A 27,219-nucleotide genomic window follows, 5' to 3' on the forward strand; every position below is an offset into this window, starting at 1 on the left:
CCAAGAATGTGAAATGTCAGGATAATAGTAGAGAGAATGATATATTTCAGATTTTATTTCTTTCATCACATTCCCAGTGGGTCAGAAGTTTACATATACTGAATTAGTATTTGGTAGCATTGCCTTTAAATTGTTTAACTTGGGTGAACGTTTTGGGTGGCCTTCCACAAGCTTCCCATAATAAGTTGGGTTCTATAAATAGGATGAGGTCAGGGCTTTGTGATGGCCACTTCAATACCTTGACTTTGTTGTCCTTAAGCCATTTTACCACAACTTTGGAAGTATGCATGGGGTCATTGTCCATTTGGAAGACCCATTTGCGACCAAGCTTTAACTTCCTGACTGATGTCTTGAGATGTTGCTTCAACATATCCACATAATTTTCCTCCCTCATGATGCCATCTATTTTGTTAAGTGCACCAGTCCCTCCTGCAGCAAAGCACCCCAACAACATGATGCTGCCACCCCCGTTCTTCACGGTTGGGATGGTGTTCTTCGGCTTGCAAGCTTCCCCCTTTTTCTTCCAAACATAATGATGGTCATTATGGCCAAACAGTTCTATTTTTGTTTCATCAGACCAGAGGACATTTCTCCAAAAAGTACAATCTTTGTCCCCATGTGCAGTTGCAAACAATAGTGTGGCTATTTTATGGCGGTTTTGGAGCAGTAGCTTCTTCCTTGCTGAGCGGCCTTTCAGGTTATGTCGATATAGGACTCGTTTTACTGTGGATATAGATACTTTTGTACCTGTTTCCTCTAGCATCTTCACAAGGTCTTTTACTGTTGTTCTGAGATTGATTTGCACTTTTTTCACCAAAGTACGTTCATCTCTAGGAGACAGAACGCGTCTCCTTCCTGAGCTGTTTGACGGCTGTGTGGTCCCATGGTGTTTATACTTGCGTACTATTGTTTGTACAGATGAACGTGCTACCTTCAGGCGTTTGGAAATTGCTCCCAAGGATGAAACAACTTGTCAAGGTCTATAATGTTTTCTGAGGTCTTGGCTAATTTCTTAATTTTCCCATGATGTCAAACAAAGAGGCACTGAGTTTGAAGGTAAGCCTTGAAATATATCCACAGGTACACCTCCAATTGACTCAAATTATGTCAATTAGCCTATCAGAAGCTTCTAAAGCCATGACATCATTTTCTGGAATTTTCCAAACTGTTTAAAGGCACAGTCAACTTAGTGTATGTAAACTTCTGACCCACTGGAATTGTGATACAGTGAATTATAAGTGAAATAATTTGTCTGTAAACAATTCCTGGAATAATTACTTGTGTCATGCACAAAGTAGATGTCCTAACCGACTTGCCAAAACTATAGTTTGTAAACAAGAAATTTGTGGAGTGGTTGAAAAATGAGTTTTAATGACTCCAACCTAAGTGTATGTAAACTTCCGACTTCAACTGTATATGTTGAAGAGGGTGGGGCTTAAGCTGCATCCCTGTCTCACCCCCTGGCCCTGTGGAAAGAAATGTGTTTTTGCCTATTTTAACCTCACACTTGTTGTGTACATGGATTATATAATGTTGTATGTTTTTCCCCCAATACAACTTTCCATCAATTGAATCGAAAGCTTTTCTGAAATCAACAAAGCATGAGAAGACTCTGCCTTTGTTTGTCAATTAGGTTGTGCAGTGGAGTTCTCACTCACCCACCTCACCCACCCTTACCTGTGCACGTAGTGTTGTTGGTGTATAGAGTGGATGGCCAGCACCATCTCTGCCACATAGAACTTGGACATGTCCTCTGGGAGACGGTCCTCGAACTTACTGAGCAGGGTCAAGAGGTCACCGCCCACATAGTAGTCCATCACCAGGTACTGCAGAGACAGGGTAATACTGTGGGTTATACTGTGTACACACACCCGCACACAGAGTATACACAAGTGTGTGTGCGTGTGAAGCTGTACCAGGAAGTTGTCGTCCTGGAAGGCATAGTGTAGGGTGGTGATCCACTGGCAGTCTCCGTTCACCAGAACATTCCTCTCCTCGCGGAAACACGCCGTCTGAGGGGCAAATAATGGTATCAACTATAACATACTCCCACACACACACAGGCTACAACCTTAACACACACACACTCTCAGTAAAAAACACTTTTAAAAAGGTCAATTTAATTCAGGTCAGATTTAACTTGGAATTCTTGATAAATCACCAAAAACCACATATTTGACCCTTCTCATCTCAGTCACTAAGTTTGCCGTACCCTTAATCTCACTCCAGTAGTCTGTCCCTGGCATACAAACCATCATTCATAGCCCCCCCCCCCCCCCCCCTCGCCCCTCCCCACCTCTCACTCACGCTCCCTATTAGATGACAAGACTGATGTCACGTGGGAAAACTGGACTAGCGGTATGTTGCTTCAGGAATCCTCCAACCAGTATTTCCGAAAAACCTGGAAACTTTGGGAAAGCTTCCGGAACGTTGGGAAAGCTTTTTGTAAATGTTGCAACCCTACTTGGAATGTGTCTAAAAAGACTCAGCATTTATAATTCCCTACTCTGTCAATTTAGTCCATATTATCAAAATAGTTCACCAAATCATTTACGTTAAATGCCAACATTATAAAGCAAAAGTTGCAGCAAACGTTATTTTTATATTTTACGGGAAGGTACTACCTAAACTAAGAACTCCGTGACCTTGTGGTTTAAGTATGGAAGGTTGGGAGTTTGATCCCCGGGACAAGTCATACCAAAGACTGTAAAAACGGCACCCGATGAGTCTCTACTTGGCACTCAGCGTTAAGGAGATAAATTGGGGAGGGAAGGTCCAGGAGGTGTACTTGTACATCAAGCTGCCTCCCGCTACAGAAACAAGAGCCAGTCCAGCTCGCACAAGCCCATGATCGTACAAGGTTACATATAGTGCATTTCGGAGAGTATTCAGACCCCTTGACTTTTTCTACACTTCGTTACGTAACAGCCTTATTCTAAAATGTATTCAATTGTTGTTTTCCCCACATCAATCCACACACACAACACCCCATAATGACAAGGCAAAAACAGGTAAAATTTTTCACAGATTTATTCAAATATAACTGAAATATCACATTTATTCAGACCCTTTACTCAATACTTCGTTGAAGTACCTTTGGCAGCAATTACAGCCTTGAGTCTTCTTGGGTATAACGCTACAAGCTTGGCACACCTGTATTTGGGGAGTTTCTCCTATTCTTCTCTGCAGATCCACTCAAGCTCCATCAGGTTGTAAGGGGAGCATCGCTGCACAGCTATTTTCAGGTCTCTCCAGAGATGTTCTATCAGGTTCAAGTCCGGGCTCTGGCTGGGCCCTCAAGGACATCGAGACTTGTCCCAAAGCCACTCCTGCAATGTCTTGGCTGTGTGCTTATGGTCGTTGTCATGTTGGAAGGTGAACCTTCGCCTTCCAACATGACAACGACCATAAGCACACAGCTTAGGTTCTCCCATCTCCACAGAGGAGCTCTGTCAGACTGACCATCGGGTTCTTGGTGAAGTCACTGACCAAGGCCCTTCTCCCCCGATTACGCCGTTTGGCCGGGCGGCCAGGTCTAGGAAGAGTCTTGGTGGTTCCAAACTTCTTTCATTTTAGAATTAGGAACCCACTGTGTTCTTGGGGACCTTCAATGCTGCAGACATTTGTTGATACCCTTCCCTAGATCTGTGCCTCGACACAATCCTGTCTCTGAGCTCTACGGACAATTCCTTCAACCTCATGGCTTGGTTTTTGCTCTGACATGCACTGTCAACTGTGGGACCTTATATAGGTGTGTGCCTTTCCAAATCATGACCAATCAATTGAATTTACCACAGGTGGATTCTAAACAAGTTGTAGAAACAAAGATAATCAATGGAAACAGGATGCACCTGAGCTCAATTTCTAGTCTCATAGTAGGGTCTGAAAACAAGGGTCTGAAAACATATGTAATATGTTTTCTTTTTTTTCTCTTTGCCATATTTTGTGTAGATTGACGAGGATGTTTTATTTATTTATTTAATGGATTTTAGAATAAGGCTGTTACGTAACAAAATGTGGAAAAAGTGAAGGGGTCTGAATACTTTCCGAACGCACTGTACTTTACTACCTGAACTTGACCAATAAGAAAACAGATTTTAGTTTACCATTGCAAAACATTTTGCTACAGTCTGCCATACTGAACACGCCCCTGGTGTTATTACCTTCTCTGTTCCACAGCAAATAAAACAAAGGAAAAGTTATGTTTAATAGCTTTTTTTAAACATATTTTTTTATTCCCCTTTGTAAAGTAACTGAACAGGTTCAGATGCTTACTAAAATCTATCCCTAGATTTACAAAAACTCAACCTATTGGGAAATGGGCATACTCACACAACTGATTGTTGTGACAGTACATCTACGATCTAAATACCAATTTATTTACCTCTCCATCTAGCTATTCATCTATAAAGACTGAACATTCCTCCTCTGCTGCTGGTTGTAATGCCATGCTGCAGTGCTGTATGTAACAGTAGAGTCTAGTCCAAGGGTACTCAACTACTATCTGAGAGGTCCAGTGACACAAATTTCCCAGGTGGCAAAGGTCCAGATGGATTTCGTCCTTTACCGGCGCTGTGGTACAGCGTAGTAACAAACATGTTGTTATATAAAATGTACATTCAAATATATTAAATGAGACTAAGAATTTGAATTAATTACAAGTTCTTTTGAATGTAAACACGTGCAACATTGCATCAACATTACTGAAGAACAAAAGTGGTTGCATGATGGTCTGTGCAGGAAGTGCACTGTGAACCACTACACACGAGTCATGAATTATTATGTTTTTGATATAAAATAATGTTTTCTTGAGAACAAAGGAGAGATGAACAGAAAGAATACTCTGAATGCCCAGATCATCACTGTGGGCCGTGCAACAGCCATGTATCAGTCACTGTGGGCCGTGCAACAGCCATGTATCAGTCACTGTGGGCCGTGCAATATTCATGTATCAGTCACTGTGGGCTGTGCAATATTCATGTATCAGTCACTGTGGGCAGTGCAATATTCATGTATCAGTCACTGTGGGCTGTGCAATATTCATGTATCAGTCACTGTGGGCAGTGCAATATTAATGTATCAGTCACTGTGGGCAGTGCAATATTCATGTATCAGTCACTGTGGGCTGTGCAATATTCATGTATCAGTCACTGTGGGCAGTGCAATATTCATGTATCAGTCACTGTGGGCAGTGCAATATTCATGTATAAGTCACTGTGGGCTGTGCAATATTCATGTATCAGTCACTGTGGGCAGTGCAATATTCATGTATCAGTCACTGTGGGCAGTGCAATATTCATGTATCAGTCACTCTTGACCGTGCCCTGCATTAATGCCCTCTCTTTTATACTGCTGCTACTCTGTTTATTATCTATGCAGTCACTTTAACTCTCCCTACATGTACATTTTACCTCGACTAACTGGTGCCCCCGCACATTGACTCTGTACCGATACCCCCTGTATATAGCCTCACTATTGTTATTTTACTGCTGCTCATCATTTGCTACTTTTTTAATCATTTGCTACTTTTCAATTTTTACATAACACTTATTTTTCTTTCAACTGCATGGTTGGTTATGGGTTTGTAAGTAAGCATTTCACTGTTAGGTCTACAGCTGTTGTATTCGGCGCAGGTGACAAATAAAATTTGATTTGATTTCATGAGAGAAATTCGATTTTTCCAACAACCCAGGCTATCCTCAGTGAAGAATCCATTGCACGTTGTTGGGCAATCAGGGAATTGATAAGGACTTTGGTGGACCTCTCATATTGGGATTTTAAGTTGGTTAATCTCGTTTGATCTCACCTCAGTGTTCAGGGGATACGTCTGATTGAATTTACTATACCTGGTGTCAAAATGGCACTTAACATTGGCACTTTTCACGAGAGCTACGAACACCCTGCATATCAGGCACATTGGTTTTGTGCTAGTTGCGGGGAGAATTAATAAATACTGTTCCATTGACTCGTCTTTGAACATAGTTTTCAGTCAACTTAAAAAAATAAAAATAAAAATTTAACAAGCCATATTAACAAAGATACTGGTAACTAAGCTCCTCCTATCTGTGATATTTACAGTTGAAACCATGGTCAAATCTTTGTTTATTTCTGCCTGCTTGTCCCAAGGTTCCGCGGAGGATATTTGGATTAATGTGATAAGGTAAGTTAATGTGATTGATGCGGAGTTAGAGGCCGCTGCGCCCGGTTGATTATTTAAAAGCTGGCTAAAAATAATATATTGACTTTTATAACAAAATGCATTGTTGTCCGGTCCGGATTGACCTGGGTCCGGACCCGGACCGCGATCCGCCAGTTGAGTTTGGCTGGTCTAGCTATCCATCTGTCCGTCCGTCTGTCTACACATCTATCCATTCATCTTTAAAGACTGCTTTCCTACTTCGCTGCAGGTTGGAATGCCACGCTGCTGGTTGGAATGCCACGCTGCTGGTTGGAATGCCACGCTGCTGGTTGGAATGCCACGCTGCTGGTTGGAATGCCACGCTGCTGGTTGGAATGCCACGCTGCTGGTTGGAATGCCACGCTGCAGGTTGGAATGCCACGCTGCTGGTTGGACAGGTTGGAATGCCACGCTGCAGGTTGGAATGCCACGCTGCAGGTTGGAATGCCACGCTGCAGGTTGGAATGCCACGCTGCAGGCAGTGCTGTGTGTACGGTAGAGTCGTTAACTCCTCCCCTCTGTATTGCCCAGGCTGCACAAACACTGAGGGATTGTGGGATGGGGATTACTGACCATTACTGACAAAAGCTCTGGCGATGCGGTGTGCCAGGCCTCAGGCCACTGTCAGAGCCCATTGGGCTAAAACTAGGTCAAGAGGTAGAGAACAGCACAATAAAAGAAGATGGCCGTCCTGCCCTGCCCTGCCCTTAGTCAGTCTCCACTCTCCAGCTAGAATACCGGCGTACGGTAAACTAAACATTTCCTCTATATGCTGATCTTGGATCAGCTTCCCCTTCCCCAATACTAATCTTAACCATTAGCGGGGAAAATGCAAAACTGACCCAAGTTCAGCATCTAGAAGCAAATTCACCCAACACCAGAATCCAGAGGCTGACCAGAACTAGGTTCAGCTCAATTTTCTTCATCACAGTTTTAGGATCAGTTGTTTAGGATCAATCCTAACCTTAAGCATTTCAGGGATGAATTAATATGTGACCGTGGGTCAGTGGTTAGGGGCAGCGTTGCAGACTATACTCAGGGCAGTAGTATTACACTAAAGCCAATACTCTAAGGGTAGTCCGCGGTACCGTGAAACCCATTTCCCTTCAAAATGGTTGCAAGGGATGCAACAAAATAAAACTGATTCCCACAAAGTGCCCAGGTTTTTCAGAAATACAGGTTGGAGGATTCCCGGAACAAGCAGGGAATAACCAGCGAGGGAAACCTTCCTGGAACCAGGAGCAGGGAATAACCAGCGAGGGAAACCTTCCTGGAACCAGGAGCAGGGAATAACCAGCGAGGGAAACCTTCCTGGAACCAGGAGCAGGGAATAACCAGCGAGGGAAACCTTCCTGGAACCAGGAGCAGGGAATAACCAGCGAGGGAAACGTTCTTAGAACCAGGAGCAGGGAATAACCAGCGAGGGAAACGTTCTTAGAACCAGGAGCAGGGAATAACCAGCGAGGGAAACGTTCTTAGAACCAGGAGCAGGGAATAACCAGCGAGGGAAACGGTCTTGGAACCAGGAGCAGGGAATAACCAGCGAGGGAAACGGTCTTGGAACCAGGAGCAGGGAATAACCAGCGAGGGAAACGGTCTTGGAACCAGGAGCAGGGAATAAATCATCCAACCAGGATTTATAAAATAAAAAAAAATTTAAAAACACACTCGGGAACGTTTCTGGGACTATGCCTAACCAGGGAATTTGGTCTAGACTGTATTTAGGTACATAGGAAATCTCATGAGTGGATAGGTGATCGTGCACGTCTGGGTGAGCGTGGCTAACAACCATTGTCGACCATGCAAATGAAGCCTTGAGCACTTTTTGGCAGCAAAGTCAGTAGACGGGTATGGTTCTTCTCTACGGCATAGAAATAGAACATCCAACCTTGACTTGAGCAGGAGTGTACGCTCTAGAACTCCTATTTCTTTGTGTCAAATGGTAGATTCTACAGTCCCATTATGATCCTTACCTCGGCTCTCTTCAACATCTCCCACTTGTTCAGGATCTTCATGGCGTACACCCGTTCCGTGTTTTTCATCTTCACCACCGCAACCTAGAGGGAGAAGGATGGAGGGTGAGATGAAAAAAGGGAGAGGAAGGAGAAAGGGAGAGAGATCATTACACAATTAAAATGCAGCGTAATTAAGAGAGCTGAGAATTGCGGACTTTTCCTTATTGATGTTTCCATCCCCCTCCTACTAGCCTAGTTACTGTAAGCCCGCAGCAGTCTCCCCTAGGACCCACTGCTTTCTATGATTAGTGGATGTGTCTCACTTAGCACCTAGTCAAAAGTATAGGGTGCCTTTTGAGACGCAGGCAGTGTTGTGATCCTTAACCCTCATGTACATTCATCAACATCCAGCATGTATTGGGTGAATACAGGCTTGTGTTCATTACTTACCAAACGGATGAAAACAGACTGAAACAGGAAGGGACTTAACACTAAGTGGACTGTGTAATAAGAAACACTCATTTGGGGTTTTATTTCAATGTAAAAAAGTGCAGTTGCGTGCCCTAATGAACATGACCCTCTGTTCCCCCTAGATTATTTTCCAGGCGGGGTGCAATTACGCCTCAAATCAACAGCCAAAATGTTGAAGTCAAATAATTGTAGATGGGGGGGGGGGGCAGAGCTTATTGGGAGGGCCCACCGCCTTATTTGAACAATGGTAGGGGAAACACTGTAGTACGCTGGCTTGTGATTCTGGTCGGTAAAACAGTTCTGGGCCTAGACATGTATATGAGAGCCGTCACACTGAGCTATGATTATAATGCATTATAAACTAAGGCTTTCAGATGCACATTCAAAACCGTACACGTATTTCTTAGAGGCCAAATACAGCTAAGCCAGCAGTAACGGTGCTTCAGACACACCCCAGGACAGGGCTTAGTAAAAGGGATAATCCACCCAAAACCACTCACTCCTATAATTTACTGTGAAATACCACTAATATGTGAGAACAATACTGCCCTACCAAGCAAAAAAGGCAGTAACTGCTCAAAGCGTGAAACTGAGAAAAATTGCTTTTATTTACCTTGGTTTCACAGTAACTTTATGCAGTTACTGCTAACATGACCACCATTTTCTACAAAACGAGGCAGGACACTTGTACATGATTAAGCATGTATTTAATGAAGCAAAAATGACGACCTAATTTTCAACCAAATGAGCAGTTACTGCCTTTTTGCTTGGTAGGGCAGAATAGTTGTTGTGAACAAATGTTTCATTTTGTCTTATAATACGGTTGGTAGCAAATCGACAATGCAATGCTTTCTCTATGGGCTGGCTGGCTAGCAAGCAAACGTAGCTACACACAATATTACCAAAGTCAATATCAGCATGTGAAGTAGCAAGTTAGTGCAGTCGGTTTAGGCGATTTTAGAGCTATCCATTTAGGAGTCTACAATCTCACCATGTCCAACATGCAGATCGATGTGCCTCGCAGAGTGGAGGTATGCAACGGCACCATGCAATGCACCCTGGACTGAAGAGGCAGACAAGTTACACATTTCTCGAAGGTAGGAATTAGAGGTCGACCGATTATGATTTTTCAACGCCGATACCGATACCGATTATTGGAGGACCAGAAAGGGCCGATACCGATTAATAGGCCGATTTTTTTAATTTACTTGTAATAATGACAATTACAACAATACTGAATGAACACTTATTTTAACTTAATATAATACATCAATAAAAATAAATTTAGCCTTAAATAAAATGAAACATGTTCAATTTGGTTTAAATAATGCAAAAACAAAGTGTTGGAGAAGAAAGTAAAAGTGCAATATGTGCCATGTAAAAAAGCTAACGTTAAAGTTCCTTGCTCAGAACATATGAAAGCTGGTGGTTCCTTTTAACATGAGACTTCAAAATTCCAAGGTAAGAGGTTTTAGGTTGTAGTTAATATAGTATTTATAGGACTATTGCTCTCTATACCATTTGTATTTCATATACCTTTGACTATTGGATGTTCTTATAGGCACTTTAGTATTGCCAGTGTAACATTATAGCTTCCGTCCCTCTCCTCGCCCCTACCTGGGATCGAACCAGGAACACATCGACAACAGCCACCCTCGAAGCATCGTTACCCATCGCTCCACAAATGCCGCGGCCCTTGCCGAGCAAGGGGAACTACTCCAAGTCGCAGAGCGAGTGACGTGACCGATTGAAACGCTATTAGCACGCACCCCGCTAACTAGCTAGCCATTTCACATCGGTTACACCAGCCTAATCTCGGGAGGTGATAGGCTTGAAGTTATAAACAGCTCAATGCTTGAAGCACAGCAAAGTGCTGTTTGAATGAATGCTTACGAGCCTGCTGCTGCCTACCACCGCTCAGACTGCTCTATCAAATCATAGACTTAATTATAACATAATAACACACAGAAATACGAGCCTTTGGTCATTAATATGGTCGAATCCGGAAACTATAATTTCGAAAACAAAACGTTTATTATTCCAGTGAAATACAGAACCGTTCAGTATTTTATCTAACGGGTGGCATCCCTAAGTCTAATTATTGCTGTTACATTGTACAACCTTCAATGTTACGTCATAATTACGTAAAATTCTGTTGCATATACCGACTCTGCGTGCAATGAACGCAAGAGAAGTGACACAATTTCACCTGGTTAATATAGCCTGCTAACCTGGATTTATTTTTGCTAAATATGCAGGTTTAAAAATATATACTTCTGTCTATTGATTTTAAGAAAGGCATTGGTGTTTATGGTTCGTGGAGTGAAATGAGAGGCAGGTGGTTAGAGCGTAGGACTAGTTAACTGTAAGGTTGCAAGATTGAATCTCCGAGCTGACAACGTAAAAATCTGTCGTTCTGCCCCTGAACAAGGCAGTTAACTCACCATTCCTAGGTCGTCATTGAAATTAAGAATGTGTTCTTAACTGACTTGCCTAGTTAAATAAAAGGTGTAAAAAATATATATTCATTGTTTTTTTTGTTTTTTAATCGACAAAATCGGTGTCCAAAAATACAGATTTCCGATTGCTATGAAAACTTGAAATCGTCCCTAATTAATCGGTCGACCTCTAGTAGGAATACCGCAAAAAATATGATCAATGGCTCAATCGAGAGAAGTCAACGTCCCGCATTATGACGTCAGCCAGTATTGTAATCTGACATGTATGATAGACGTTTTCACCATCTAAAAGTCATATTCCTATGAACTTCCAGTGAGAAGTGAGAAAGACTATCACAGTGCTACGTCATACCGGCCAAATTTCTGCCTGCACGAACGGCAATAGCTCAGAAACACGTGAAATGACACATGAAATGTCCCAGGAATCGATAGAACATCACTCAGAGATGCACGAAAACAAATCTAACATTCAAAATGGGTGAATCTTTCCTTTAATGAGAAAATATTTTCCAGGGCAACTGAGGCACTAATACATAATAAGGCAAAGGATCACGTGTGTGTGTGTGTATGTGTGTGTGTGTGTGTGTTTCCTGAACCTTGGCTTACTCCACGCCACAAGTGACATGGTGTGTGTTCACCCAAGTGAACTGCCAGAGAGGAGGTGTGTCAGAGGGACACACTTGACTGGACTGGAGGCCGGTATGCTGCCTAAGCAAGCCAGGAGACCAGACAATCACACACACACGGGTAGGCAGACACACACACACACCCGGGCAGGTATAGAGGCAAATACACAGGCGCACACACAAAAATCACACACTTTGGCAGAGAGAGGGACAGGGAGACCCCCATCCACCACACACACACAATATTTCTCATCTCCAGACCTGTGTTCAAATATTACTGGAAATATTTTCAAATATTTTATCTGTGCTTGATTGAGCGTGCCTGGCTTAATGAACCAATAGAGGAATAAAAAAAGTGGCAAAACTGACCAATCTGGCAGACTCAAAGACTTCAAATTTTATTTTAACCCAGATCTGTCTCACAATAACAGCAAGATACCACATAGCCAGTAGTCAGTCAACGTAAACAGATCAAAACCACACAGCCAGTAGTCAGTCAACGTAAACAGATCAAAACCACACAGCCAGTAGTCAGTCAACATAAACAGATCAAAACCACACAGCCAGTAGACAGACAACGTAAACAGATCACAACCACATAGCCAGTAGTCAGACAACGTAAACAGATCAAAACCACACAGCCAGTAGTCAGTCAACGTAAACAGATCACAACCACCTAGCCAGTAGTCAGTCAACGTAAACAGATCAGATAAGAAGCGGAGAGGAAAGAGAGGACAGAACATACATTCACACAAACATAAACAATACAAGATGTACTAACTAGCAAGCACACACAATCAGGTTAGGCTACAACACAGGGACATATAGACATAGGTTGTATACACTGAGTGTATACAGGACTGGTTAGAACACAGCGATAAACCACACCCCGGACTCTTTATCACTCCTCCCGACCACACCAGATAAATGACCTCTGACCTAGAAAAACAAACCCAACCCTTGGTGCTCTGAATCCTTATCCCCCCCTCCCTCTTGTCCTATTTCCTCCTCTCCTTTTTTAGACACAGATTTAGACGGAGGCAGTCAGGCTGACCTGATTCTACAGCAGGAGGAAGATGGTGGGAGGCGTGCGATGGCGGGGCCTCACACACACACACACACACATCACTGGAGCTCTTTGACATTTTGCCGAGAGCTTGTCAAACGCACACACACCCACACAGCCACCGTGGACATGGTCACACTTCCAGGGTACATCGTGTATTCAAAAGATTCAGGATTTAACTCATATATGGAAGGACATGCGTCGCTACATATCGAGAGAGAAAAGCTGTGTGTGTGGAGATCAAGGAGTAAGAGACTTGACAAGGGCCTTTCAATACATTCTAATAGAATTCGCATCAAGTCCGTCAATGATTGACTGGGTGGAAGGAGAGGGGAGTGGAGAGCTTCCATTGGGTCCGCTGTCGATGATTGACTGGGTGGAAGGAGAGAGGAGTGGAGGGTCTGCTGTCGATGATTGACTGGGTGGAAGGAGAGAGGAGTGGAGGGTCTGCTGCCCGGGTTACTAATTGACTAGAGGGTACAGAATCGCTCTGTGCCCTCCAGCTATAGGGCTGGAGGTGTGGAGTATTTGGGTACGAGGTTCTCTCCTGTGTTAGCAGCAGCAGCCCTGTGGGTGAATGTGTGCGCGTGTGGTGGGGCTGGAAGAGTGCACTGCAGTAGTGTTGTGTATACAGCGCATTCGGAAAGTATTCTTTTTGTTACGTTACAGCCTTATTCTAAAATGGATTAAATCATTGTTTCCACCTCATCAATCTACACACAATACCCCATAACGACATCACAATACCCCATAACGACATCACAATACCCCATAACGACATCACAATACCCCATAACGACATCACAATACCCCATAATTACAAAGAGAAAAAATGTTTTAAAAAATGCAAAAATGCAACAACAAAAAAAACGGAAATATTACATTTACATAAGTTCTCAGACCCTTTACTCAGTACTTTGTTGAAGCACCTTTGGCAGCGATTACAGCGTCAAGAATTATTGGGTATGACGCTATGAGCTTGGCACACCTGCATTTTGAGGAGTTTCTCCCATTCTTCTCAGAAGATACTCTCAAGCTCTGTCAGGTTGGATGGGGAACGGCGCTGCACAGCTATTTCCTGGTCATCAAGAGATGTTTGATCGGGTCCAGGCTCTGGCTGGTCCACTCAAGGACATTCAGAGACTTGTCCCGAAGCCACTCCTGCGTTGTCTTGGCTGTGTGCCCCAGTCTGAGGTCCTGAGTGCTCTGGAGCAGGTTTTTGTCAGGGATCTCTCTGTACTTTGTTCTGTTCATATTTCCCTCAATCCTGACTAGTCTCCATCAGGTTCTTGGTCACCTCCCTGACCAAGGCTCTTCTCCCACGATTGCTCAGTTTGGCCGGGCGGCCAGCTCTAGGAAGAGTGTTGGTGATTGCAAACTTCTTCCATTTAAGAATGATGGAGGCCACTGTGTTCTTGGTGACCTTCAATGCTGCAGAAATATGTTGGTAGCAGATCTGTGTCTCAACACAATCCTGTTGTCTCTGAGCTCTACAGACAATTCCTTCGACCTCATGGCTTGGTTTTTGCTCTGACATGCACTGTCAACTGTGGGACCTCACAGGTGTGTGCCTTTCCAAATCATGTCCAATCAATTGAATTTACCACAGGTGGACTCCAATCAAGTTGTAGAAACATCTCAAGGATGATCAATGGAAACAGGATGCACCTGAGCTCAATTTCGAGTCTCATAGCAAAGGGTCTGAATACTTACGTAAATAAGTTCTGTTTTATTTTTATAAATGCTCAAAAACCTGTTTTCACTTTGTCATTATGGGGTATTGTGTGTAGATTAATGAGGGAAAAAATAATAATTTAATACATTATAGAATAAGGTTGTAACAAACAATGTGGATAAAGTCAAGTGGTCTGAATTCGTTCCAAATGCACTGTATATACTGTATGTGTGACAAAATGGCTACAAAATGGGATATAGTCTAGGGCCTATGCAGGGATCTTTTTGAGGACCAGTTGCAGTGAATATGGAAAGCAAGTGGTATTGTAGATAACGATCATAATGACGTCGGTGCCCATTGTCTTACGTCAGACAGCGCGTCGATTAGGCCTCCAATGATCTGTCTCGTATCAGTCGCATATAGGGCTGGGCGGTATACCGTATTTTACTATATATCAGTATTGATGCAGGTGTAACAGTATAACTTTACGTCCGTCCCCTTGCCCCGACCCGGGCGCGAACCAGGGACCCTCTGCACACATCAACAACAGTCACCCACGAAGCATCGTTACCCATCGCTCCACAAAAGCCGCGGCCCTTGCAGAGCAAGGGGAACCACTACTTTAAGTCTCAGAGAAAGTGAAGTCACCGACTGAAAGGCTGTTAGCGCACACCACCGCTACCTAGCTAGCCATTTCACATCGGTTACATTCACCCCCCTTTCGACCTCCTCCTTTTCCGCAGCAACCAGTGATCCGGGTCACGGCACCAATTTAACAGTATAACTTTACGTCCGTCCCCTCGCCCCGACCCGGGCGCGAACCAGGGACCCTCTGCACACATCAACAACAGTCACCCACGAAGCATCGTTACCCATCGCTCCACAAAAGCCGCGGCCCTTGCAGAGCAAGGTGAACCACTACTTCAAGTCTCAGAGCAAGTGAAGTCACCGACTGAAAGGCTGCTAGCGCGCACCACCGCTACCTAGCTAGCCATTGCACATCGGTTACACAGGGACCGATTATTTTTTCTTCTTTACCTTCTGTACCAGTATTTGAATGTGTGGTTTGTTAAATGTGATACGCCATGTGTAATGTCGTTTTTTTATAGTTTACTTTGCTACTCTAGAGTCATCTCTTGCTCTGCTCTTTCTCTCCATACAACTTTCCACACAGACCTAGCCACGCCCCCTGTCACTTAAGGAGCGCATTTGATGTTCCTCAACCACGAGACACTAGCGTTCAGTCTGCCTGGTCAATGCAGCACATACAATGTTGATGACAACAATGTTGCTTTCACTTTGCTCTTAATATAAATCCACTAACGTTCTATAATGACACTATTAGTTTGTGTTTCTTACATCAGCAAACCGCTAGTTTGTCTTTTCTTAGCAAGTTGCCCTGAATCTTGTTAGCCGCTAATGCTAATAGCTAATAAAGGTACTGAGTAAGAGCAAACGTAGCAAGCTAATACAGCCTGATAATTCCAGTGACGGTGTAGACCTAAATCAGCATGTTGTTTGTGCAACAGTATCTTCTAAATCAGAGGAATATGCAAAGCAAGAATATGTTAGCTACATGAAGTAGCCAAGAGAAAACATGCAATGTAGCCAAAGCTTATTGGGTCCCCTAGGAAACACTTAACACTTTAGTTCCTACCATGTCACAATAACTCCTCCCTGGCATTTTAAACACTCAAACACATCTCAAACACTGTATTCAAAGTGCCCACTATTATATTCTAACTATAGAATTAGAATAGTCATTCTATTTCCATGATTCCAACAGTTTTGCTCTAATTCGCAAGTCAAATCGCATTTGCAACATTTGGTTAAAAATAAGTCCTAGATTATTTGCCCATATCGTGCAGCCCTACATGGCAGTGTGGAAATTCTCTCTACTGAGCAGTGGTGTAAAGTACTTAAGTAAAAAATACTTTCAAGTACTACCTAAGTCGTTTTTTTTTTGGTATCTGTACTTGACTATTTTTGACAACTTTTACTTTACTACTACATTCCTAAAGAGAATATTGTACTTTTTACTCCAAACATTTTCCCTGACACCTAAAAGTACTCGTTACATTTTGAAAGGTTGGCAGGACAGGAAAATGGTCCAATTCACCCACTTGTCAAGAGAACATCCCTGGTCATCTACTGCCTCAACTGGAGGACTCACTAAACACAAATGCTTTGTTTGTAAATTAATGTCTAAGTGTTGGAGTGTGCCTCTGGCTATCCATAAATAAAATAAAATGGTGCCATCTGGTTTGCTTAATATAAGCAATTTGAAATTATTTATACTTTTGATGTACTTTTTAAGTACATTTTACCAATTACATTTACTTTTGATACTTAAGTATATTTAAAACCAAATACTTAGACTTACTCAAGTAGTATTTTACTGGGTGACTTTCACTTTTGAGTAATTTTCTATTAACATATCTTTACTTTTTCCACCACTGCAATTGAGTGCAGGAAATGCAGAAATGATAAGTGCTGAAATGTGTTTTGGTTGAATTGAACAGTATAAAACAATCAGAATGGAGAAAGACCCATTGAATTCACCTAGAATGTGGGTTGTCACCCCTAGGATCCCTCCCTACTTATGAAGCAAATGTAAAACTTTTAGTATTCAAAAACTAAAAATACCGTCATACCGGCCTTTTTTTTAATATACCGTGATATAATATTTTGGCCATATCGCCCAGCCCTAGTCTCATATCGTGTCAGTCTCGTATCTCACAAAGGGTAATGCGATAGATCAAAAGTAGTTTGGCTACAACGTGCTGTCGAACATTCAAAAATATTACGTTATTGACATCGTCCACTGAACCCCATTTCTGCCTCAAAATAAATCTGAATTAATATAAACTAGAACTAATCATGTTGACGTTTTTCTGTTGAGGAAGTCTTCGTCCCACCATTTTACATCTAGCTAAGGATTTGTGTGTTTCATGGAGCATTATTTCTAAAGTTAGGCCCGAAAGCTTGCATAAATTTATCCAACATTCAGCTTGCTAGCTGAGCCAGTAACTGAAACGATGCTGACTAACCAGCTACCTACTTAGCTAGTGCTGCACACACGCAATAGTGAATGCTTCCAAACTAAAGCTAGCTAGTAAGCTACTGTAGTAGTGCTATTGCTACACATTATTATGTGTTTTCATGATGCAGCTGTTTCTCTGTGAGTCACTGCGGTAGCCTCCTGAGTCAGCCGCTGTATTCAGCTGACAATGATACAAAGTTATGCGATAGCGGAGAAACATGCCAATATACGGAGAGATTTCTGATTACAATTCCTCCTAACTTTAGGGCTGCATATCGACAACTTCAGGGCAAGGTTTCCGTTAGCTGGTAATTGCTTGCTTTTTGCCGATAAAATAAATGAAAAGCCAAGAAATAAAATTGTAGCTGGACAAATTATCCGGGGCTGCCCTGCTGCTGAGGAGAGTGAGAAAGCGAGAGAGGATCCTTGGCCTAGGCTACTGTTGATTGCGAAGATGGGAGGCCTTTTTCATTGAAGTAAAACGAAAGTTGGAGAGTATGTCTATAGTGAAAATCCTATAAGGCAGGGCTCCACATAAAGGCCAGACTGAGGTCATTTAGTTGTATTTTGCGACCCTTTCGACTTGGCTGTACAGTTACATTGGTGTGGGCTGCACATTCATTCACCTCAATAAAAACGTACTATTTTTTTAGGAGGCTAACACCATGATTTGGTCAAACAGTAAAGTACATTATCCTCATGATTCCTGTATTAAAAGTGTCTGCATGCCTGCCCCTGTTTCGCTGGGGCCTGCTGTTGTGTCCAGCGAGCCACTATTTTCCCTGAGGGAAAAAAGCTCTGGGAGAAAGAAAAGTGTTCTGATTGTATAAACATTTTAAAATCTGGGAAAACACAGCTATCTTGTCACAGACGTAGACAGGATGTTCTCAGTTTTCTGTAGGTATAATTTTAATTTCTCAACTATCAGTTATGAGCTCAATAACAACTATTTTACAAAGATGTCTGATATATGACTAAGATACGGAACGATATAGACCGTTCAAAACATTTGTCAAGGTTTAAACCAGTTCGCAGTGTTTTGTTTCATTCTGTTACAACTGTAATGTTGTGTTTGCCGCAATATAATATCTTGCTCGTACCTTCCCTACAAACAATGGCTAAACTTACTTTATATATTAAACTAATAAAGTTTTTAAACTTTTGTGAAGGTTTTGGTGTCGCTATTAAACCCATTACACTGCAGGCCTATGCACTGGCAATCCAACTGACTCAGAAAATGTTTTAGGCTATGATATCTAACAATATAATGCTTATCTTCATAAAACATATTTGAATTTAAAATTAACCTCCTTATGTACGCCTATATCTGTATAGCAGACGCAGTAGCCTTTCTAACAAGTATAAAGAAATTAATGTCGGTGTCGTGGCAAAATATTACTACAATACAGTGGACGCCTAAGCTTATAGGCCTATGCATGCAATGCTCTGATTAATTTAGTGCTCAAACCTCCGACAGCTGAACCGTGAGGTGGTCAATATACCTAGTTTATTGATGGCGCTGGCTGTGTAACCTCATGGGTTATACACCCAATGCATAAGAAGGACTTGTCAGATAGATTAAAATCTTCCCAGTCATGTGTCCTGCGGCAAATTTACCTGACGGAAAACCTGCTTCAAACAGGCTTGGAAAGCTTTTAATATCTGTTAAAAAGGTAGAGTTAGCTAACTAACGTTAGCAATGCTGCTCATTAAATCACTGCGTTGCCGACCGACGTCCTTGCACACAATGTGCATGTAATAGCCACCACTTGGCTTTGTATTTTCTCTCAATTGCAAACTATTAAATCAGTTAAAGTTGTTCATAATTCTGCTAGTTATTCTGCCTATTTCATGGAGAGTTTTATGAGAGTGCAGTGATATAAAAATGGACGAGCTTCGCGTAGGAGTGACACCATCTGATGTAAGACAGTGGTTGGTGCCACTACTAACTGTTATGCGTTGATAAACTCAAAAATGAACAAAAAAACTCACAAATTTGAGCCAAGATGGTAACATGGTGAAATGTAACAGTAACAGCTAGTTTTCAGACACATTCAATGATTGAGCCTTGCGTGCTTCTCCGAAATCCATCTCCCCACTTCCCCTCTACCGTCCATCGCACTTCACCTTCTCCCCTCTACCGTCCATCTCACCTCTACCGTCCATCTCACGTCACCTTCTCCCCTCCATCTCACCTTCTCCCCCTCCACCGTCCATCTCCCCCTCTACCGTCCATCTCCCCCTCTACCGTCCATCTCCCCCTCTACCGTCCATCTCCCCCTCTACCGTCCATCTCCCCCTCTACCGTCCATCTCCCCCTCTACCGTCCATCTCCCCCTCTACCGTCCATCTCCCCCTCTACCGTCCATCTCCCCCTCTACCGTCCATCTCCCCCTCTACCGTCCATCTCACCTCTACCGTCCATCTCACCTCTACCGTCCATCTCACCTCTACCGTCCATCTCACGTCACCTTCTCCCCTCCATCTCACCTTCTCCCCCTCCACCGTCCATCTCCCCCTCTACCGTCCATCTCACTTCACCATCTCCCCCTCCAACGTCCATCTCACTTCACCATCTCCCCCTCCAACGTCCATCTCACCTCTACCGTCCATCTCACTTCACCTTCTCCCCTCTACCGTCCATCTCACTTCACCCCCTCCACCGTCCATCTCACGTCACCTTCTCCCCCTCCACCGTCCATCTCACGTCACCTTCTCCCCCTCCACCGTCCATCTCACGTCACCTTCTCCCCCTCTACCGTCCATCTCACTTCACCATCTCCCCCTCCAACGTCCATCTCACTTCACCATCTCCCCCTCCAACGTCCATCTCACCTCTACCGTCCATCTCACTTCACCTTCTCCCCTCTACCGTCCATCTCACTTCACCCCCTCCACCGTCCATCTCACGTCACCTTCTCCCCCTCCACCGTCCATCTCACGTCACCTTCTCCCCCTCCACCATCCATCTCACGTCACCTTCTCCCCCTCCACCGTCCATCCCACTTCACCTCCTCCACCGTCCATCTCACTTCACCTTCTCCCCCTCCACCGTCCATCTCACCTCTCGGTCTATCATCTTTCATCTCATCCTTTATTTTCTCTCCAATCATCGTGCTCTCTCTCATTTGTAATCGCTCTTGTTATTGCTCTCCCTTGCTTTCTAAGTCCAGCGAGGGTGAGTTTCTGGGGGGTGAGCTTTTTGACAGCGAGCCAAGGTCCACGGAGTAGTTGTCTGGAACAGTCTGTACTCAGAGGGAGGGTTCTCCATCAGTCCCTCAACCTCCCTTTCTCCCCGAAAAGGACGTTGTTGAGCGAGGAGAGAGTGGGGGAGAGGAGAGAGACACCACCCATCATAAACAGGAAATGCAGGCCCAACACTTATCTGGAAAGGCATCCTGTAACTTAAGAGCCCACAGGAAACTGCAGAGGGAGCAAGGGAGGGCTGAGTCGACAGCAACAATGGCTAACAGGACGTAGCTGGAGAGTCGCAGTCTTGTTCACACACAAAAACACACAATGAGAAAACTCAAAGTAGCAAGTATGTGTGCGTGCGAGTGACCAAGCTATTAGAACTAGGCCTAATTTGTTGAAATCGACAATAACAATGATTATTTTTGATTTGTGTGAATTTAGCAAAAACCGACACGGGGCATTGGTTTCACACAGTACGATATTAAAGTTAGATTTTTTTTGCAGAGTCACCACCCTTAAACCAAACAAACCACATCCTAGCTACCAGCTAAAGCACTGAACTGAACCCAAGAGGCAGAACAAGTGGCCCTGCCCAGTTTGCAGGAAATGGCACATTCTCGGTGTCTGTGTGTCTGGTGAGCAACACCAAGTAGTAGTCCAAAACCAAGGAGGTCTAGGGATACACACAGACAGGGATACACACAGACAGGGATACACACAGACAGGGATACACACAGACAGGGATACACACAGACACTGCTGGCTCAGACTCTCGGTCTCTCAGTCTCCATCTGAGGGACAGAGCAGCTAATGGTCTGACCATTTATTAACTTTGTGCCTCATTGATCAGTTCTGCTTCATTTACGTGGAGAGGCCCTCACCTCATTAGACCACAATCACTTCACTGATGGGGAAACGTTACGGGAATGTTCCCCGAGAACGTTTGTGGAGGTGAACCAACTTCACACAATGTGGTGTTAAATCACAACGATGTAATGCCAAGCAGTTAAATGTAATGCCTACCTGGTTAAATAAAGGTTAAATAAAAATGACTGATGACACCTATCGTCAAAACGATAAATGGGGAATGCTCAGAAGGATGCAACGTTACAAAGTTTCAAAAATACATTCATTCTGTTGAACAGATACGATTCCCTGTCATGTAGAATTGGGCATCATGTCATTACATATGTGCAATGTTCTGAACGTTTCAGATCACTACAGACCTGGTCTTTGCTCTTCCAGTCATTATTTGACAGTATATCTGACTAGGACAGCCATTTCCCTAATCCAGATTGAAACAACGCATATGTTTTTTAACCTTACGATCATCAGACATTTGATCGTCTCTCTGTTCACCTTGTGTTGACATCTGGAATTAAAACGGGAAACATTGCGTTAAAACGACGGACACAAAAACATATGTTTTCTTTTCTAGGAATAGTCCCATACAGAGGGGCTGGCAGTTGGATCCGCATAAAGATACGATTTAATTAACTTTAAAAAGGAACAGAATGTCAAGGCCATCTTTACAACAGAAATTACTTGAAGAAAGATTTCAGTCTTTTAAAGGACACCGTAATTTCTGGAAGAAAAAAAAATATGGGTAAATTTCAATATTGACCCATAAGGACTGCAGGCAGAGCTGTACATTGAACAGACCAAAGTGTGTGTGCGCATTTGTGCACGTTTGTGAAGCACAGTCAGGGGACAAAGCAGATTGCACCTTTATTAAGGAGTCAAAGAGGAGACAGTCAGAGCCACTGACATTGTCGTCAGGACAGAACTTGTTAGCAATATGGTAACATGCACATACCACACGAAAAAAAAATAAAACGCCCTGATTTGTCCAGGCCCAAAATGGCACATCTTTGCCAGACCAACACCCTTCAGGAACTTGGAGGAGAAAGCATTAGAAGACAGGGAGGATGAAGCAGAGAGATAAATTACTATTTTCGGGAAGGAGAGAAGACGGTTTGAGGGTAGCTGAGCGTCACATCTCTCTTCAACATGCCGACTTCGAACAGGTGAATTATAGTTGAATTAAACTTTGATGCAGAGCCGTAAAGATACTTCTACTGTACGCATTTTATTTGTATTTATTTAACCAGGCAAGTCAGTTAAGATGAAACTATTTTTTACATTTACCCCTGCCAAACCTGGACGACGATGGGCCAATTGTACGCCGCCCTATGGAACTCCCAATCACGGCCGGATGTGATACAGCCTGGATTCAAACCAGGGACTGTAGTGACACCTTGCACTGAGATGCAGTGCCTTATACCGCTGCGCCACTCGGGAGGCACATTATTTACAATGCCAGTGCAACAAAAGAGTCAGGACTACTGAATACTGTTACATCTCAGGATATTATTTTTGGCAATATTATTTTTGTGCTAACGTTGTTATCAGCACTTTCATTTCCACGACTGAACAAAATTTGTTTACTCATGGTTCGATCTTGTTCCTGTGCAGGAGACATACGTTTGGGACATCGAACCACAATACATATAGAATTGTGAGAATGAATTATCATGATATCGTATCGTGAGGTCTCTGGCAACTCCCAGGCCTAATGTAATATCTACAAAATGGCCCTGGGACTTCTCTCAACACATAACCACTCTTGACGTCTGAAAACATTTCACAAACTTCGGGAAATACCTCTTCTCAGGCTCTCAGGTTTTCCACTCAGTATAGTGGGAGATTAACCCATGTATTTAATGCCAAGAAAGCTCTATACTGAATTGAAGAGTGAACGGAGGGTTCAGGCAGTCTTACCTCGCCAAATGCTCCCCTGCCGATCACCTTGAGCATCTCGAAGTCGTCCCTGTGCAGACGCATCTCCTTCACGGTGGTGGTGAACGGCTTCACTGCAAGAAACAAAACAGGAATCAAGAAACTTTAGGCCTACGTCCAAACAATGTCTCACATTACACCATGATATAATGTCCCTAGTTTTTCATATGTTAGGTTTTAGCCTAAAGGTTACGTTACGAGACTTGCTACCGTGTGTATGAAGCACGAGCAGTAGATCTGTGTCCCTCAAAAGGGTTCTCAAAATATAGGATGAACCTGTGTGGCTTATCCACGCGTATTGTTACACAATCATATCAAAAGACCATGATGTTTCTTACTGCCATTAGTCAACACTATCCAATGAAATGAAGGTGTCAACTTCCAGGAATACATGTGTATGTTATACTGATGTGTTTCGTACAGTGTGATCAAGGAGGGTCTGCAGCAATGTTAGTAACGGCCGGGAAAAATTTAACTTAGGCTTTTAAGTGCTGCCACTTCATTGTGTTTATATGTCTGAACTTCATCATAAACTATTTGGGCAAGGGCAGCCAAGTATATTTGTGTATGTTTATTTACAAAATAAACCTGTCTCCATCGTGCACTGGTCAAGAGAGAGGAACCAAACAGCATGTTGGTCGTAAGGCAGTAGTATGGCTGGTCAAGAGAGAGGAACCAAACAGCATGTTGGTCGTAAGGCAGTAGTATGGCTGGTCAAGAGAGAGGAACCAAACAGCATGTTGGTCGTAAGGCAGTAGTATGGCTGGTCAAGAGAGAGGAACCAAACAGCATGTTGGTCGTAAGGCAGTAGTATGGCTGGTCAATAGAGAGGAACCAAACAGCATGTTGGTCGTAAGGCAGTAGTATGGCTGGTCAATAGAGAGGAACCAAACAGCATGTTGGTCGTAAGGCAGTAGTATGGCTGGTCAATAGAGAGGAACCAAACAGCATGTTGGTCGTAAGGCAGTAGTATGGCTGGTCAAGAGAGAGGAACCAAACAGCATGTTGGTCGTAAGGCAGTAGTATGGCTGGTCAATAGAGAGGAACCAAACAGCATGTTGGTCGTAAGGCAGTAGTATGGCTGGTCAATAGAGAGGAACCAAACAGCATGTTGGTCGTAAGGCAGTAGTATGGCTGGTCAATAGAGAGGAACCAAACAGCATGTTGGTCGTAAGGCAGTAGTATGGCTGGTCAATAGAGAGGAACCAAACAGCATGTTGGTCGTAAGGCAGTAGTATGGCTGGTCAATAGAGAGGAACCAAACAGCATGTTGGTCGTAAGGCAGTAGTATGGCTGGTCAATAGAGAGGAACCAAACAGCATGTTGGTCGTAAGGCAGTAGTATGGCTGGTCAATAGAGAGGAACCAAACAGCATGTTGGTCGTAAGGCAGTAGTATGGCTGGTCAATAGAGAGGAACCAAACAGCATGTTGGTCGTAAGGCAGTAGTATGGCTGGTCAATAGAGAGGAACCAAACAGCATGTTGGTCGTAAGGCAGTAGTATGGCTGGTCAATAGAGAGGAACCAAACAGCATGTTGGTCGTAAGGCAGTAGTATGGCTGGTCAATAGAGAGGAACCAAACAGCATGTTGGTCGTAAGGCAGTAGTATGGCTGGTCAATAGAGAGGAACCAAACAGCATGTTGGTCGTAAGGCAGTAGTATGGCTGGTCAATAGAGAGGAACCAAACAGCATGTTGGTCGTAAGGCAGTAGTATGGCTGGTCAATAGAGAGGAACCAAACAGCATGTTGGTCGTAAGGCAGTAGTATGGCTGGTCAATAGAGAGGAACCAAACAGCATGTTGGTCGTAAGGCAGTAGTATGGCTGGTCAATAGAGAGGAACCAAACAGCATGTTGGTCGTAAGGCAGTAGTATGGCTGGTCAATAGAGAGGAACCAAACAGCATGTTGGTCGTAAGGCAGTAGTATGGCTGGTCAATAGAGAGGAACCAAACAGCATGTTGGTCGTAAGGCAGTAGTATGGCTGGTCAATAGAGAGGAACCAAACAGCATGTTGGTCGTAAGGCAGTAGTATGGCTGGTCAATAGAGAGGAACCAAACAGCATGTTGGTCGTAAGGCAGTAGTATGGCTGGTCAATAGAGAGGAACCAAACAGCATGTTGGTCGTAAGGCAGTAGTATGGCTGGTCAATAGAGAGGAACCAAACAGCATGTTGGTCGTAAGGCAGTAGTATGGCTGGTCAATAGAGAGGAACCAAACAGCATGTTGGTCGTAAGGCAGTAGTATGGCTGGTCAATAGAGAGGAACCAAACAGCATGTTGGTCGTAAGGCAGTAGTATGGCTGGTCAATAGAGAGGAACCAAACAGCATGTTGGTCGTAAGGCAGTAGTATGGCTGGTCAATAGAGAGGAACCAAACAGCATGTTGGTCGTAAGGCAGTAGTATGGCTGGTCAATAGAGAGGAACCAAACAGCATGTTGGTCGTAAGGCAGTAGTATGGCTGGTCAATAGAGAGGAACCAAACAGCATGTTGGTCGTAAGGCAGTAGTATGGCTGGTCAATAGAGAGGAACCAAACAGCATGTTGGTCGTAAGGCAGTAGTATGGCTGGTCAATAGAGAGGAACCAAACAGCATGTTGGTCGTAAGGCAGTAGTATGGCTGGTCAATAGAGAGGAACCAAACAGCATGTTGGTCGTAAGGCAGTAGTATGGCTGGTCAATAGAGAGGAACCAAACAGCATGTTGGTCGTAAGGCAGTAGTATGGCTGGTCAATAGAGAGGAACCAAACAGCATGTTGGTCGTAAGGCAGTAGTATGGCTGGTCAATAGAGAGGAACCAAACAGCATGTTGGTCGTAAGGCAGTAGTATGGCTGGTCAATAGAGAGGAACCAAACAGCATGTTGGTCGTAAGGCAGTAGTATGGCTGGTCAATAGAGAGGAACCAAACAGCATGTTGGTCGTAAGGCAGTAGTATGGCTGGTCAATAGAGAGGAACCAAACAGCATGTTGGTCGTAAGGCAGTAGTATGGCTGGTCAATAGAGAGGAACCAAACAGCATGTTGGTCGTAAGGCAGTAGTATGGCTGGTCAATAGAGAGGAACCAAACAGCATGTTGGTCGTAAGGCAGTAGTATGGCTGGTCAATAGAGAGGAACCAAACAGCATGTTGGTCGTAAGGCAGTAGTATGGCTGGTCAATAGAGAGGAACCAAACAGCATGTTGGTCGTAAGGCAGTAGTATGGCTGGTCAATAGAGAGGAACCAAACAGCATGTTGGTCGTAAGGCAGTAGTATGGCTGGTCAATAGAGAGGAACCAAACAGCATGTTGGTCGTAAGGCAGTAGTATGGCTGGTCAATAGAGAGGAACCAAACAGCATGTTGGTCGTAAGGCAGTAGTATGGCTGGTCAATAGAGAGGAACCAAACAGCATGTTGGTCGTAAGGCAGTAGTATGGCTGGTCAATAGAGAGGAACCAAACAGCATGTTGGTCGTAAGGCAGTAGTATGGCTGGTCAATAGAGAGGAACCAAACAGCATGTTGGTCGTAAGGCAGTAGTATGGCTGGTCAATAGAGAGGAACCAAACAGCATGTTGGTCGTAAGGCAGTAGTATGGCTGGTCAATAGAGAGGAACCAAACAGCATGTTGGTCGTAAGGCAGTAGTATGGCTGGTCAATAGAGAGGAACCAAACAGCATGTTGGTCGTAAGGCAGTAGTATGGCTGGTCAATAGAGAGGAACCAAACAGCATGTTGGTCGTAAGGCAGTAGTATGGCTGGTCAATAGAGAGGAACCA

At 43.7% G+C, this 27,219-nt stretch overlaps 1 protein-coding gene across 6 annotated transcripts in view; it reads right to left on the reverse strand.

Annotated features, from left to right (window-relative positions):
- LOC139555993 (serine/threonine-protein kinase MRCK beta-like) overlaps window positions 1-27,219 on the reverse strand; it is a 137,045-nt gene that overhangs the window by 71,762 nt on the left and 38,064 nt on the right. For all 6 annotated transcript variants that reach the window (XM_071369437.1, XM_071369436.1, XM_071369435.1 and 3 more), the window contains exons 2-5: window positions 23,450-23,541; window positions 8,152-8,235; window positions 1,917-2,012; window positions 1,678-1,826 (exon numbers count right to left, since the gene is read on the reverse strand). In XM_071369437.1, coding sequence (XP_071225538.1) covers window positions 1,678-1,826; window positions 1,917-2,012; window positions 8,152-8,235; window positions 23,450-23,541 — 421 coding nt within the window. The remainder of the gene's footprint in view (window positions 1-1,677; window positions 1,827-1,916; window positions 2,013-8,151; window positions 8,236-23,449; window positions 23,542-27,219) is intronic.

This window comes from Salvelinus alpinus, chromosome 27 (assembly GCF_045679555.1).
Source record: "Salvelinus alpinus chromosome 27, SLU_Salpinus.1, whole genome shotgun sequence".
Taxonomy (NCBI): Eukaryota; Metazoa; Chordata; class Actinopteri; order Salmoniformes; family Salmonidae; genus Salvelinus; species Salvelinus alpinus.